General features: G+C 43.0%; 2 protein-coding genes across 3 annotated transcripts in view; both read right to left on the reverse strand.

Annotated features, from left to right (window-relative positions):
• Positions 1 to 14,996, reverse strand: part of LOC144773862 (sodium/hydrogen exchanger 4-like) — a 513,028-nt gene that overhangs the window by 241,952 nt on the left and 256,080 nt on the right. The gene's annotated exons all lie outside the window — the stretch shown is intronic.
• On the reverse strand, positions 489 to 960 carry LOC144771900 (large ribosomal subunit protein P1-like). 2 transcript variants are annotated; one of them, XM_078656137.1, is made up of 2 exons: positions 757 to 960; positions 489 to 681 (listed from the first exon to the last, which is right to left on the reverse strand). In XM_078656137.1, the coding sequence occupies exons 1-2, from the start codon at positions 825 to 827 to the stop codon at positions 489 to 491; spliced, it is 264 nt and encodes an 87-aa protein (XP_078512263.1). In that variant the 5' UTR covers positions 828 to 960. The 2 variants fall into 2 exon arrangements, with proteins under 2 accessions (XP_078512263.1, XP_078512262.1); XM_078656136.1 differs by having other exon boundaries at positions 489 to 960.

A 14,996-nucleotide genomic window follows, 5' to 3' on the forward strand; every position in this document is an offset into this window, starting at 1 on the left:
TTGGACACTCAGACCCAAGTATACGTACTAATCTGGACCAGTGCAAGACTCAGAAGAACTGCTGTGCTGCTCTGCTGCAAGAAGGACTGCTATTCTGCTACCCTCCTACTCTGCTGCCTAAGTGAGAGGAAAGCAAGTCTATAGTCATAAGTTTATTGTTTCGAGCATTGACATCAATTGCTCAGAGTATTGTATACAATCAATAGGCTGGAAATGCAACAACCCAAAACTCACTTGTTGGAGAATAAAAGATTTTTATTCCACCAAATTCCAACATTAACTTCGAGGTTCATTTAATTTTTGACACTTAATGGTACATAAGGAGGATGCTCTTAAGAACGTGCAAAAGAGAGGTGCTCAAGAATTGAAAAGGGTGAGTGAAAAGAGAAAAATATTGGTGATTATTTTAAAAAAAGGCAGAGAATTATAGATACAGACTGGTTCACTTTGTTTTTTTTTACTTTATTAAATGTCTGATTAATGTCCATTTAGTCACAAAGCCCAAAGCTCATGTCATCATCAGATTCTTCAGACTCTACCTTCTTTTCCTCCTCTTTCTTCTTGTCCTCGGCAGGAGCAGCTGCAGTTGTTGCAGCAACTGCAGCCCCAGCTGCAGGGGCATCTCCACCACCAGCTCCTACATTGCAGATCAGGCTTCCAATGTCAATGTTAGCAAGAGCCTTTGCAAAGAGACCAGGCCAGAAAGGTTCCACCGACACTCCTGCCGCCTTAATCAGGGCATTGATGTTGTCCTCCGTGACAGGCACATCGTCGTTGTGGAGTATAAGAGCAGCATAGATACAAGACAGCTCGGATACAGAGGCCATGGCGTCAAAGTCTGGGTCGCTCTGGGGGGCGGATGGGTGGATTAGAGGGTGCTAGTCGCCGGATTGAAGTACGCTCCAAAACGGCCTTAGCTTATGAAGAAGAACCGAGCACCTTGTAATCCTACAGGAAAGAGCCTGGTTCACTGATTCCAGTCACTTTTTTCTTGGCCACATTTAGTATTCAAACATAGTTTCTTATCACTAATGTAACGAAATACAATTCCATGTGTCGCACGTTTTCACAATTTAGGGATATGTGTGGTCCAAGAGGGGTTATGAGGGCGTCAATGTTTCGACCCGGCTTAATGCTTGGGGTGATTGGGGGCCTCAGCCTGCGGGTCTTCTTCAGGACAGGAGGACAACCTCAGTACCAGTAAGATGTCAAGCTCCTAAATATAAATAGTGATGTGTCAGGGTTGTGCAAGTAAATAAAACATTTAATGAAAAAGACTGTGCTGACAAAGCACTGTCATAGACTCACCCCGTTGTAGATCAGGGCAGTCAGTGTAGTCAATACTTGATGCAGGGCATCGTCAGGTAACTCCAAGGGTTAATCATGAAGCTCACCGAATCCCTCAGTGGTAGCATCCTAATCTGTGTGGGGGTGGGGTGTCATTAAAATCTAGTAACCAGCGCGATCAAGGCTTTCTGTTTCACAAGTCAATAAGGGGCATCTACAACTTACCCCAAAGAGAAGGGAAGGTTCTCTTCTATTACGAGTGCTTTCTGTAGTCACTGCCAGGGTGCAGTATTATCACTGGCTATTTATCAGTGGATTCTCTCGGGATGGCGGCGGCCTCATCTGGGGTGAGAGGAGCTGCCGTTAAAATCAAGACAATATGCTAAACGGGCCTAATAGGAGAGGTGTAAGGGGGGTGCACTTACCCCGACAGGGAGTGTGAATTCCTCTTCTTCAAGCGTGCCCGAGGGGTCACTGCTGAAAGAAATGTCTTTGTTAGAGGAATCTAATTAAGGATGGGGGCCTGCGTTAGGCATTTGTCAAGGGCAGAGGGTCTGTAGAGGGAGGTCTCTTACCTTGGGCAATGCACGTCTTCACTCCGCGTTCAGGATCAATCAAGATCCCCGTGTAGTAGCAAGGACATTGATATACGTCTTGCTGACGTGTGTGCCCGCCGGTATCAGTCCGGTGAACGACAAGTAAAGAAAGACTTCACCGGAGTCTCCGTTAGTGTGTAAAAGCTAGAAGTCATGGACAGTGTCAACAGACATCGGTTAATAATACTACCTAGCAGGCAATATTCAGCATTTAACCAAGTCGATTCAGGTGCAACTCTTTAAATTGAATTGGGTTTAGGACGTCTCAAGGGACATCAGTCATCGTGGTGATTTACGGACAAAATCCAGCAATGAGTGGTACATTTCAGGCACTGTTGTGCATTTAAAATTGCAGTTAGAATGGCAATGTTAAGCATTTAAAGTTGCAGTTACAATGGCATATCGGATATAATGAGTTATAATGCATATAAGACAAATTACATACATGCCGTTAGGAAGTGGCGTTGCAAAATTATTGAAACATCTACAGTGACAGTAATATTGTGTTAAGGCATTTGTATTGATGCATGTTTGGCCATGTACGCACAAGAGGTAAACCGATTAAATTACAGGCTGATTTTACTCAATTGTACAAACATCTACAGAGGTCATAATGTGCGTGTAAAAGCATTCTATTGCGATGTACTTAAGGCGTACCCACGTATATTGAGGCCCTGGTATGTATTGCATCAGTAATTCCCATGGGCTAGGGTAACCCATAATTAATCCTCAGACCAAGCCAAGGTTGCGCGGTCTGGGCACAATCGGTGTCCGGTTAACTTCAGACCCACTTGGTGCCTGTAGAGAGTGTGAATGGATCGGTGGGCAGTCTCCATGAGTACCACCACATGTGGTGCAAACAGTGTAGGAGTCTTGGGTGCAGATAATTCAGTACTGTTTGCAGACATGTGGACGCTCTCACTACCCCAGGCTCGATACGGTGGCCGGTGATTGGCCTAGCCGTTATTCAAGATAGAAACTTGTTTGCTTAATTCCTCATATTCATTGAGTCCATGTCTAATGGTGTCAAACATGTGTATGCAAAGGAATTCACGGATGCTCAGAATGTTATTAAAGTCTCCACCTCTGGGGTTGGGTTTGACCTTTTCTATCACCCACCATCTGATGCTGTCAGGTTTGTGTCCAAATCTGGTGAAATGGGCCACCAAAGGTACCCCCGGGGTCTGATATCTGATGCGGCTGCAATGCTGCAAAATGCAGCACTTAGCTTTCTGGATAGTTTGCCCTATATACATGAAGTTACATGGACAAATGATTGCATATAAGACCCCTGCGGTGTTAAAGTTACTATGCTCCTGTAATTCATATATCAGGTCATTATGTGTGAATCGTGTGGCTTCTTTTACCATCGGACATGCCTTGCACTGCCCACATTTCGTGTGTCCTTTGATTGGTGGAATTCCCCATAAAACCATCTGGCTAATGGTAGGAGTGAATGGTAATAGTGACTTCACTACATGGTCTCTCACGTTTTGTGCTTTTTTGAAAACATGCAATGGTGGTGGTTTATTACCAAGTTCATCTGACACCAAGTGCCAGTGCTCATTGATAATTTTTTTGACTGTGTTGCTCTTAGTAGAGAAGGTGGTGACACACACCAACCTGTCCTCGCTGTCCTTCCTTCTGTCTCTGGGGTCTAGGAGATGTTCCCTATGATTTTGCCACGCCCGCTTCTGTGCCTGTTTCAGTAGTCGAATAGGGTATCCCCTTTCGATCAAGCGTGCCAAGAGGCCCACTGATTCGGTGAAGAAGTCCTCTTTTTTGAAGCAGCTTCTACGCAACCTCAGGAATTGCCCGAAAGGGAGATTATCCCTGAGGTTGCATGGATGGTGGCTAGAGTAGCGTAGGAGCGTATTACGCTCGCTGCTCTTTCTGTATAGACCTGTATCTGATGTGTCATCCTCAGCGTTTATTGTTATATCTAAGAAAATTATTTTAGATCTGTTATACTCAAGTGTAAACTGAATGTCTGGTGAGCAAGAATTCAGCCAGTTATGAAAGTTATTTAGCGCTTCCTCATCTCCTTTCCATATGATGAGCACGTCGTTGATATAACGCCGCCATAGCTCCACGCATTCAGCATATGGATTAGAGTCATTCAACACGTGTGCCCGTTCAAATGCGTCCATAAAAAGGATCGCTAGGTTGGGGGCAAAGCTAGCCCCCATCGCTATGCCCTTGGTTTGGACATATTGTTGGCCTTGAAAACAAAAGTAGTTCTTGGTCATGGCGATCGTGAGTAGTTCAATAATGAACTCTGTTGGTACATTATGGGGAGCCGGACGTAGGTCCAGATCCATTTCCATACATCTCAGGGCATCATCCTGCGGGATGTTGGTATAAAGTGCTATGATGTCCATAGTGGCCAGTAGGTGAGTATTGTGGTCATATGGACGCTGGTCCACCAGTTGTATTGTTTGCATCGTGTCCCTGATGTATGTGGTAGTATTTTCTGCCAAGGGCCTAAGGAACACATCTATATATTTACAGAGTGGTTCCAACAAGGAACCACAACCTGAGATTATTGGTCTCCCAGTCGGGTCCTGCATTCTCTTGTGTACTTTGGGGAGGGTATATATAGTAGGCATTCTTGGGTGTTTGTTGTTAAGGTATTCTAATTTGTTTTTGCTAAGAAAACCAATCTCCAGCCCCTTGCGAGTCACAATGTTGATCATTTTGCTGAGTTCCTTCGTAGGGTCGGTCCTCAGTTTTTCATAATTACCAATAATGCCAAGTTGGGAAAGTATCTCATTTTTATAGTCTTCGCGATTTTGGACCACGATCACACCCCCCTTGTCCGTCGGCCTTATCACTATGGAGGTGTTATTCTTGAGGGTGACCAGGGTCTGACGTTCTGCTTTCGAAGTGTTGTATTTCACATAGTGTCTTTCTGAGAGGGTTTTCTCCATGTCACGCTTCACAACTTGCTCATAGGCCAGAATTCTGGCTGGCATAAGGTGTGTGGGTGGGTTAAATTTGGAGGGTGGTCTTAGGCCACTCCCTGTGATTGTCGGGTTAAAGGGGATTTTTAGAAAGTAGTGTTTCAATCTTATCTTCTGAATAAATTGGTGCAATTCAACTTTTAGGTTAAAGTTGTTCGGCATTGAGGTCGGGACGAATGACAAGCCTTTGCCTAAAATACTTTGTTCATCTGGGGTCAGGGTATGATCAGAAAATTAATCACAGGGTTTTCATGTGTGTGTTCTACCATCTGTAGTGTTGTCGTCTGGTGCGGATGTCCCCGTGTGCCTCCTGTTGGAACTTTGTTTGTCACCTGGCACATCTCCTGCCCCATGTCCATGTTTGTGTTCTTGTCCCCCTGGGTCTGCCCCAGGGACGCCCCCTTCCTCTCCGGTCCCACCATTGGTCCTCTAAAAAAGGTTGCTGGTCAGTCTAAGAATACTCCGTGTCCGAGGTTGCTGTGTTGGTGCTAGTGCTAGGGCGTGCCAGGTCACTCCCTGAGTTGCTGTCTAATGAAGAACCTGAGAAGGTAGTATATCTCCTATATCCCCCTGTGGCCCCAACTGTAGTATGTGCCTGGTTGCTCCCTTTGGTAATATCCTTCTTGCAAATAGGGGTAGGTCACGTTTTTGTCATAGGAGTTTATGTCCCGTGTCGCCTTGTCGAGTTTGGTTGTTTGGGTGTAAATATCAACTCGCGTATAGTTCTCTCAAGTCTCTCTAGTGCCTCTTTCGCATTAATCAGTGCTTTGTCCTCAATAATTTCCTTTCTAAGTTCGCCTATTTCTTTTGCAGGCGCTGAACCTCCTCTACTGCTGTTTCGATTCCAAGCACCATCCGGTGCCTGGAACAATTATTTGACATTAAGCTAAACCCTTCCTTAAATTTGGGGTTGTCTACAAATATTGCAGGCTCATTCCTTACTCTGAGCCCAACAGGAATAACGTTAGATTGCAAGTATTTGGCTAGGGTGTGTCCGTGTAGTCGTGTACTAATCAACTTTTTCTCAAGCCTTTCTAAATTTGGAAATGTTCTCATTCAGTGTGATGTCAATACTAGCCGTGGCTTCTCCTAGAAAACTAGTCCCACCCTGAGATTGTGTAGTGTAGTTCCTATCATCCCAATAGGCTCTGCGCATTGGAATAATACCTTCAATAGTATAGGCCTAGACCAGACGTTAACTAGGTCTACTACTGTCAATATTAGACTTAAAGTTTTGGGTTTGCCAGCTTAGCTCAGAGTTCACTAGAAACTTTCTCGAATGTTCAGGAAAGAATTAACTCCCCTGATTAGACAAGAAGGGATTTAGTTTCTGACAACCATAGAACATGACAACTTTGCTCTCCCCTAATCAAGAGTATATCTCGAGAGTCGTGTGAACAAAAGGCAATTTATTTTACTCAGTCAGTACGTGCATTCTTAGTCTCATCAGATTGTAGAGAAAAGTTAGTATCATGATGAGCCAAAGTATGAGGATAAATGCACCAAAACCCACCCAAAATTCAAGCCATGGAGAAATCAGATATGTTTCTTTCAGTTGTTTCAAAAGTTCTTTAGCTTTATCTTTAAAGGTTTTTGATGATGGCTGTGTCTTTGATTCACTGAAGCCTTCAGAGGAATCATCGAAGTTTATGAAGTAGCCGGATGCAGTTCTGTCAATTGTTCCAATTGTTTCAGGATTACTGTTTCTTGCATTTTCGCTTGGTACTTCATTGTAGATTGGTGTGTCTCTGCTAAAAGTTTTTATTTGGGTTTTCAGAGGTCTAAGTTCCATTGCATTGTTGCATAGTCCTTGTTGTTCTTCTGTAGGCGTTTCAAATGTGATGAACCTCTTAGTTAGGACCTCTGTACTGGTAGCAAACCTTGGTGTTCTGCTACTTATTGGGAGTCCACTTGGCCTACTGTTTGTTATCGGCCACATGATTGTGGTTTTACCAGGTCGATGGATACAACTCGGTTCTCCTTTTTACCAGCAAGCGGCGGTAGTACAACTGATCTTGTCCCGTTGACAGACAAGACAGGAACTGCTTTTCTGTAAGAAGGCCCAAATTCCTTCTTTACCGCGATCTTTTCCCTGACTAGATCCCTGACTTTTGGAATCCAGACAGGTTTTGCTGGGACAGGTGGTGGTTCTTCAGTGGTTGTTGGCTGCTGTTTCAACTTTATGTTGCTCAGGTCTTTTCTTGTTTTGTTTAAGTCCTGCAAAATAGCCAAACGGTCTTTGATATCAAAGCTTTTTTCTTTCACCACTGAAGTCTGACTATCAAGGTCAGAGATCAACATCCTAGTTCCAAATAATAATTCGTACGGACTGAATCCCTTCAGAGAATTTCTTGGCAGGTTATTTAGACTACGTTGGACACTTATTAGATGTTTGACCCACCCAGCTCCCGAACCTAATATCCTTTCCGTTATAGATTGCTTTATGCCTTGGTTTTTTCTTTACACCATCCCGTATCCCTCAGGAAGGAAGTGAGAAGATTCCCGCTGTGCTATGCTCATTTGGCCATGTTTCCCCTCAGGCTGGAGGGCTAGAGTGAAAACAATGGTTAAACGTAGCATGCTCTTAGCGTATATGCCATTTAGACTCGCAAATCTTTGTATAACAGTCCAGACGTCAGCCGAGTGCTGGTGATCTACATTATAAGTGGAAACTAGCCCGTATATGTTAATCGCAAGCCTTGCTTTTTACTCCTGATTTTTCCTGGAGTGAAACAACGAGGTATTACACTGTTTCTCTCCCCACTGCGGTTTCTGTTGCAGTTTGGGCAGTTTTTTACAAACCTGGTGTGGTGCAGGCTCATGCCTGGCCACCAGTACCTTGATTGTAATTCTTCCAGAGAATCTTTTAGTTTGAGGTGTCTGAGACCCTCGCCCATATGTGCATCTGCGATTAACAAGTTTCTCCTGTCCATGTTTGGAATCACTCTATCCCCCACTCCAGGGATTCGAGCAAAAGGGACGGAGTTTGCATCGATTATGTATGTATAATTGAGTGGATAGTTGATCGGTAGCGCTGAGCAGTCGCCTTTTGATGACGTTTTCACCGCCAGCACTGTTTCACCGTCAATGTATTTTAATGTACGCTTTTTTCGAACTACGGGAGCCGATTTAGTGGCTGCCGCTGTGGCTGTTTCAGCCAATGAATTCCCTTCAACGTGAACGCCATCATGTTGATGACTCAGTGAGTGTGTCACGTGAGTCTTTGGTAGTTCTTTTTGTAAAAGAGCTATTTGTTCCCAGAGCAATTTCTGCTTTATTGGTGCATCATTGTCATCTTTGTAACCGTTTTGAATCCATGTCTGCAAATCCTTGTTATATGATTTGACGCAGTAATATGAATCAGACACTATAAGTGTCGGGAATTCGTGATCCGCATTATCTAGCGCCATTTCCAATGCTATTATTTCGGTCTGTTGTTCTGAATTAGATTCTACTGAGTGTGTTTTTGTTAATAGAGGTCTTAGTTTACCTCCGCGCCACACTTCTTTTGTAATCCCACATGTGGGGTTGTATGCTTGTTCTCCCCAAACGGGGGGTTGAGCATGTCCGTCTGTATAGATTACACAGGCGTACTGTCGTAAGGGCAGAATGTCGATTGGCAGAGGGAATGTTCTTATATATTCTAGATTTTTTAACTCTTCTAGTTCTGGATCAAGGTAGTAGTATACTTTGTCCGTTGTGATTGAATTCACCCATTGTATCCACTTTGGATTCAATGCTGTTGTTGGCAAATTACATGGTGTTGTTAATGCCTCAAAGGCTGGTTCTGCTGTTCTGACTATGATATGTCTACCGTCAGCTTTATCTTTTTCTCTAGCTATTGCGGTTTGAACTGCATGAACAATTTTTTCTGTACTGCTGAACTTCTTTTCAGCCTCTGTGTACAAGTGTGATTTGAATGCAATTGGTACCTTTTCTCCCTCATTAGATGTCAGGTATGTGAATCCGCATCTTCCTGGGATGACTCGAATCACAAGATTGCGTGTGTTATCACGTGTTTCTAATTTTGTTTTAATTAACATGTCTGTTTGTAAGGATCTCAGAATTTCTGTGTGTATTTTAGTCCAATTGGTTCTTTTAAAATCTGGTTTAATTAGATCATAAAGGGGTTTGACCCTTTCTGCGTAATTTGCAATGTATGTTCTTCCGAAATTTAGGAAGCCTAGAATTGACTGTAGGTTTTTTAGTGTTCTTGGTGCTTGGAGTACGGCACATTTTTCTAGGAAATTGTCAGCCAGGCTTTTGCCTTCACTTGATAATTCATATCCTAAGAACAGGACTGTCAGATGGGCAATTCTGGATTTTTTAAAGTTGAATTTGTAACCCTCTGCTGCGAACCCAAGTATTATGGTGTTCACTCTCTTCAAGTGAGTCTTCAAGTCATCATCTGTTAAGTAAATGTCGTCAACATAAGATAATGCTTTGTTATCATATATTTGCAGTAATTCTGTTACTCTCGCTGAGAATACTCCCGGGCTGTTCTTGTAACCCTGGGCTAACCGACAGAATTGTTTTTGAGTGCCATTTATTGAGAACGCAGACAAATATCTGCTCTCTGGTGCTATGTTTTGACAAAAGAATCCATTAGAGATGTCTAATGTTGTTTTGTATTTTTTGCGCACTATGTTATTCATTAGTGCAGCACTATGCGAGTTTTGCACTGCAAAAGTTTTGCAACATGAGTTAAGGTGTCGGTAATCCAAAACTAGACGGTATGAATTGTCTGGTTTGGAGACCGGAAACAAAGGGTTGTTCATTTGTGAGGTGCAAGTTTCAATCACCCCCTGGTATTCTAGCTGATCTAGTATTTCTTTTACCTGTTTTTTAGCTTCTTGCTTAATTGGGTACTGTCTTTGTGCAGTAGGTTGTGATTTTAACTGGATTTTGTGAGGAGGAGAGTCCTCATCCCATCCTACGTGATTTTTATATAAAGCAGGAGCTTGAGCTACTGCCCACTTTCTAGCAAGTGTGTATTTTTTATGAATTGGGATATGATTTGAGAAGGCAGGCATAATTATTTCTTCGCCATGAGGGCACTCCCTAACAAACTCTGGTGGCCAGTCTTTTTCGGCTAGAAGGATGTCATAGCCCTTGGAGAGATTATCCCAAAATAGTCCCCTTATTTTTCTAGTCTTATCCCCCTCTATACGTAATGTTATTTCGTATATTTTGTGAGGTTTGCTAACTCTGGTGTCTGCAGTTTCCACTTGAAGATATTCATTCGTGTCCACTGTCTCCAGATGATTCATAAGGACTTTGCGAGCTATGCTCACTTCTGCTGCGCTGTCTAGCATTGTCTGAGCCCATTCTCCGTTTTTCAGTTGTGTCCTCAGTATTCTCGGCATTGTTAACTACCTTGATACTGGCTACCTTCTTTTTTGGAAATTGTAATTTCTTTTTTAGATGAGCAGGTTCCTTGTCTTTGGACTTGGCGTGCTCTTCTCTTTGTTCTGATCGTCCTCTTCTTTCCGATTTCTGCGAGGAAGTCTGAAAAGATTGAGAGGGACGTGTATCAATGTCTTGATATCTATCAGGCTTTTTTATATTATCCCTATTTCTAAGGTTATATCTTTTCCCAGAGGGGTCACTCTGAGGTGACCTGTGTCTTTGGTTCGGAGATTTCTCCCTTCTCCTAGGAGACCTTCCTCTGGACTGGAATTTCTTTTCTTTAGGATTGGATTGTTTGTTTCCATCCCAGTTCTTTTTTGGTGATGTTGAATTATTATTAAAAAATATTTTTTCCGGACTTTCAATCAGTTGTGGTTTTACTGGTATTCCACCTAGACTATCTCTACCTAGTTCTTCATAGGATTTTTCTATGATTCTGGCAATTTCAGCTGGTTGGTCTGCTATATCTGTCTCTTTTAACCTCTGGCGGATCGCCACGTTTGCTGCTTCTCCCTTTATGTTGGCTAATAATATAGCCGAGACCTGCTTGAAGTCTTTCAGTAATTTCATACCAAGAGTTAAAGCGGGTTCTGGACCATATTCGTCTTGAATTTGTTTTAGCACATCTGGTATTACCGAAATGGATGGAACACCGTGCGTTTTTGTGTAAATGGAAGCAAAGACTGTACCCCAAGTGTCACAGTCCTCAATGTGTGGTGCGATTCCCATTGGAAGACAGATAGTCAGAATCCTGTGTTTTTCTAGCAGGGTGGTGTCTGGAAACACCGCCTCTATTTGGGTTATTTTTTGCGCTAGCCAGAATGGTATTTGTTCCCGTTTAGCCGGTACTTTACCTAGGCAGGACTGTATGTTCTGTGGTGTAATTTTATTTGTGTTCCCCTGGTGAGGGGTCAGCTGTGGAATTTTAATTGCTGGTTGAATTGTTGAAGTCCGCATCACATACTGGACTAATTGTCTGTGTACTTTTATTAGTTGTTTTAGCTGTGTTAAAAGCTCTGGTGCAGGCATTCTTTCGATGTCTGGATGTGGTGTGTATCCGGCTAGGACCGGCCACGTTGCTCCTGGTCTACCTAAAGGACCGAGCCTGGTGATGTGATTATTATGTTTTAGGGCGCCATCAAATAAGAGCAAATGCTCTTGAAATTTGAGTGGTACTTCCACCTCCTCGAAAGGAGTGTAAATGTCAGGAGGTTCCTCTATCTTATAATAGTGGAAGTACTTTGTTACAGCATTTGCTGCTGGAAAATGTATCCATGAATAGTATACCTCTGTCTGCCGATATTCGTGTGCCTCAATTACGAATATGACTGTGCCACCTCTAGGTGTCAGTCCATTTTCTATAAGTTTTAAGGTTATAGATTTCCTTTTGATGACCGGGATGAGTATTATATCCTGGTCTGCTTCTTGCATAGTAGCATCAGCTGCTGCGAGTTCAGTTGCTATTCTAACTGCCTCTCTTTCTTCATCACTGTCCATTTTACCGACAGGATGGTTATTTCTTTTGTTTGCAGATCAGGTTTCTTATGGAAACAAAGATTAGATGCACAATATTTTGGAACAGTGTATCCTTCAACGTTGACTAAACCAAGAACCATACATAGGAGTTCCCTCCTGCGAGGTTTTGGAGGATATTACCTTTCACCCACTCCAGACGTCTTTGGAGTATTATGGGAAAAAGGGGTCTGAGTGAGAAAGCACGACTGAGTTACTCTAAATGTCTTACGTTAGTTTTATCGCCCTTTCCAAACGCGTTGGGCGCCATGTAGTGTAGTTCCTATCATCCCAATAGGCTCTGCGCATTGGAATAATACCTTCAATAGTATAGGCCTAGACCAGACGTTAACTAGGTCTACTACTGTCAATATTAGACTTAAAGTTTTGGGTTTGCCAGCTTAGCTCAGAGTTCACTAGAAACTTTCTCGAATGTTCAGGAAAGAATTAACTCCCCTGATTAGACAAGAAGGGATTTAGTTTCTGACAACCATAGAACATGACAACTTTGCTCTCCCCTAATGAAGAGTATATCTCGAGAGTCGTGTGAACAAAAGGCAATTTATTTTACTCAGTCAGTACGTGCATTCTTAGTCTCATCAGATTGTAGAGAAAAGGAGGAGACGGGCGTGTTCAATAAAAGATGTTATTTATTGATCAGTCTCTTTTCTCATACAAGAGAAATGGATCGATATTATTGCAATACTTATAGTTAAGTAAAGTGCATACATTAAAAGCAGAAGTATAAAATAATACTGTAAAAACATTGATATGGTTTCTAAGCCATATGAAGGTTTAAAATGGATAAAATAGATACATACATATATACATTTGACTAAACGTACTCAACTGGTGTTTCTAAATACGCCTACCCCGTGTACCTGACCTAAGTCTAATGCGTGGGCGGGAATAGAAAGTTACAGTTTAAGTTAAGTTTGTTTTTGCCAAGTGACTGACTAAAGAATTCTCTGTGAGGGGTTATTCAGTTCTGTACCTGGAAGTTAGGATGAATGAGGGATGGTATCTCTCTCTCTGGTCTCGATATTCCAGGCTGCCTGCGAGGGCTACCCGGAAGCGCCGGTGCTGGATCTCTCGGCAGGAGAAAGCAATGCGTCTCGTTCTCAGCGCGTCAGGAAGGCGGGGCTGCGCCAGCGGGGTCTGCTCTGCTCTAGGCTTCGGCAAGTATGGCTGCTCCGTCTCGTCACTACCGCGTGTGTTTGCATAGCGCAATATCGGTAATATTTATACCTTTAAGGTGCCGAGATTGACGTAAGGATGGACATAGATACGTCAATAAGGATGTCATACGACTTGGTCGTTAGCACATTCTTTTGCTGAAGTTCTCGGTGAAATCAAAACAATGGCCGCAGGGTTTTTCCAGGTTGTCATAGGTTTGATTTGTTTAGAGAACTCCGTATGCCTTATCAGGGGCTGGAGGAATATCGCTTGTCTAATTAGATCGCAAGCGTTATGACCTAATCAGATAACACGTTCCTGTGCCGTAGTGTGGCTTCGTCAGATAACGGTATCTGCATCATGGGGGTTTGCTGCCTCATGGGCTGACTGCTAGTTAACTTGTTGGTTTGTTAACCAGAATAGGGTCAGGAATAGGGGGATCGATTCAGAACCTATAGGAATACATCACAATCGAAGTAATTGATCTATGTATTCCTCACTATAGGAGAGTGTTTCCTTGATGGACATGTTCACAATAAGCAGTTACTACTTGACTTCCCTCAGTGTACACAGCATAAAAGCACTCCGTTGGTTTTTGACAGTACTAAAACAAACATAAACATTTAACACAAACACCCTCGCAGGAATCCCTGCACAAGGTAACCATTATCAAAAAATGGGGTGACCCAAAAGGTACTGGGCCTGGGTAAAGTTCGTTATGAAAAACAGTGGTCCTAGACCTAATATTTAAGTTAGAACAAAGCAAGTCTATAGTCATAAAATTCTTGTTTCGAGCATTCACATCAATTGCTCACAGTATTGTATACAATCAATAGCCTGAAAATGAAACAACCCAAACTCACTTGTTAGAGAATAAAAGATTTTTATTCCACCAATTTCCAACATTAACTTCGAGGTTCATTTAATTTTTGACACTTTATGGTACATAAGGAGGATGCTCCTAAGAACGTGCAAAAGAGAGGTGCTCAAGAATTGAAGAGGGTGAGTGAAAAGAGCAAAAAGTTGGTGACTATTTAAAAAAAAAAGGCAGAGAATTATAGATACAGACTGGTTCACTTAACTTTTTTCTTGGCCACAATTAGTATTCAAACATAGTTCCTTATCACTAATGTAACGAAATACAATTCCATGTGTCGCACGTTTTCACAATTTAAGGATATGTGTGGTCCAAGAGGTGTTGTGAGGGCGTCGACATTTCAACCCGGGTTTATGCTTGGGGTGATTGGGGGCCTCAGCCTGCGGGTCTTCTTCAGGACGGGAGGACAACCTCAGTACCAGTAAGGTGTCAAGCTCCTAAATATAAATAGTGATGTGTCAGGGTTGTGCAAGTAATTAAAACATTTAATGAAAAAGACTGTGCTGACAAAGCACTGTCAGAGACTCACCCCGTTGTAGATCAGGGCAATCAGTGTAGTCAATACTTGATGCAGGGCATCGTCAGGTATCTCCAAGGGTTAATCATGAAGCTCACCAAATCCCTCAGTGGCAGCGTCCTAAGCTGTGTGGGGAGGGGGTGTTATTAAAATCTAGTAGCCAGCGGGATCAAGGGTATCTGTTTCACAAGTCAATAAGGGGCGTCTGCAACTTACCCCATACAGAAGGGAAGGTTCTCTTCTATTACGAGTGCTTTTTGTAGTCACTGCCAGGGTGCAGTATTATCACTGGCTATTTATGAGTGGATTCTCTCGGGATGGTGGCGGCCTCATCTGGGGTGAGAGGAGCTGCCATTAAAATCAAGATAATAGTGCTAAACAGGCCTAATTGGAGAGGTGTAAGGGTTGTGCACTTACCCCGACAGGGAGTGTGAATTCCTCTTCTTCAAGCGTGCCGGAGGGATCACTGCTGAAAGAAATGTCTTTGTTAGAGGAATCTAATTAAGGATGGGGGCCTGCGTTAGGCATTTGTCAAGGGCAGAGGGTCTGGAGAGGGAGGTCTCTCACCTTGGGCAACGCGCATCTTCACTCCGCGTTCAAGATCAATCAAGATACCCGTGTAGTAGCAAGGACGTTAATATACATCTCGCTGACGTGCG

Source organism: Lissotriton helveticus, chromosome 8 (genome assembly GCF_964261635.1).
Source record: "Lissotriton helveticus chromosome 8, aLisHel1.1, whole genome shotgun sequence".
Taxonomy (NCBI): domain Eukaryota; kingdom Metazoa; phylum Chordata; class Amphibia; order Caudata; family Salamandridae; genus Lissotriton; species Lissotriton helveticus.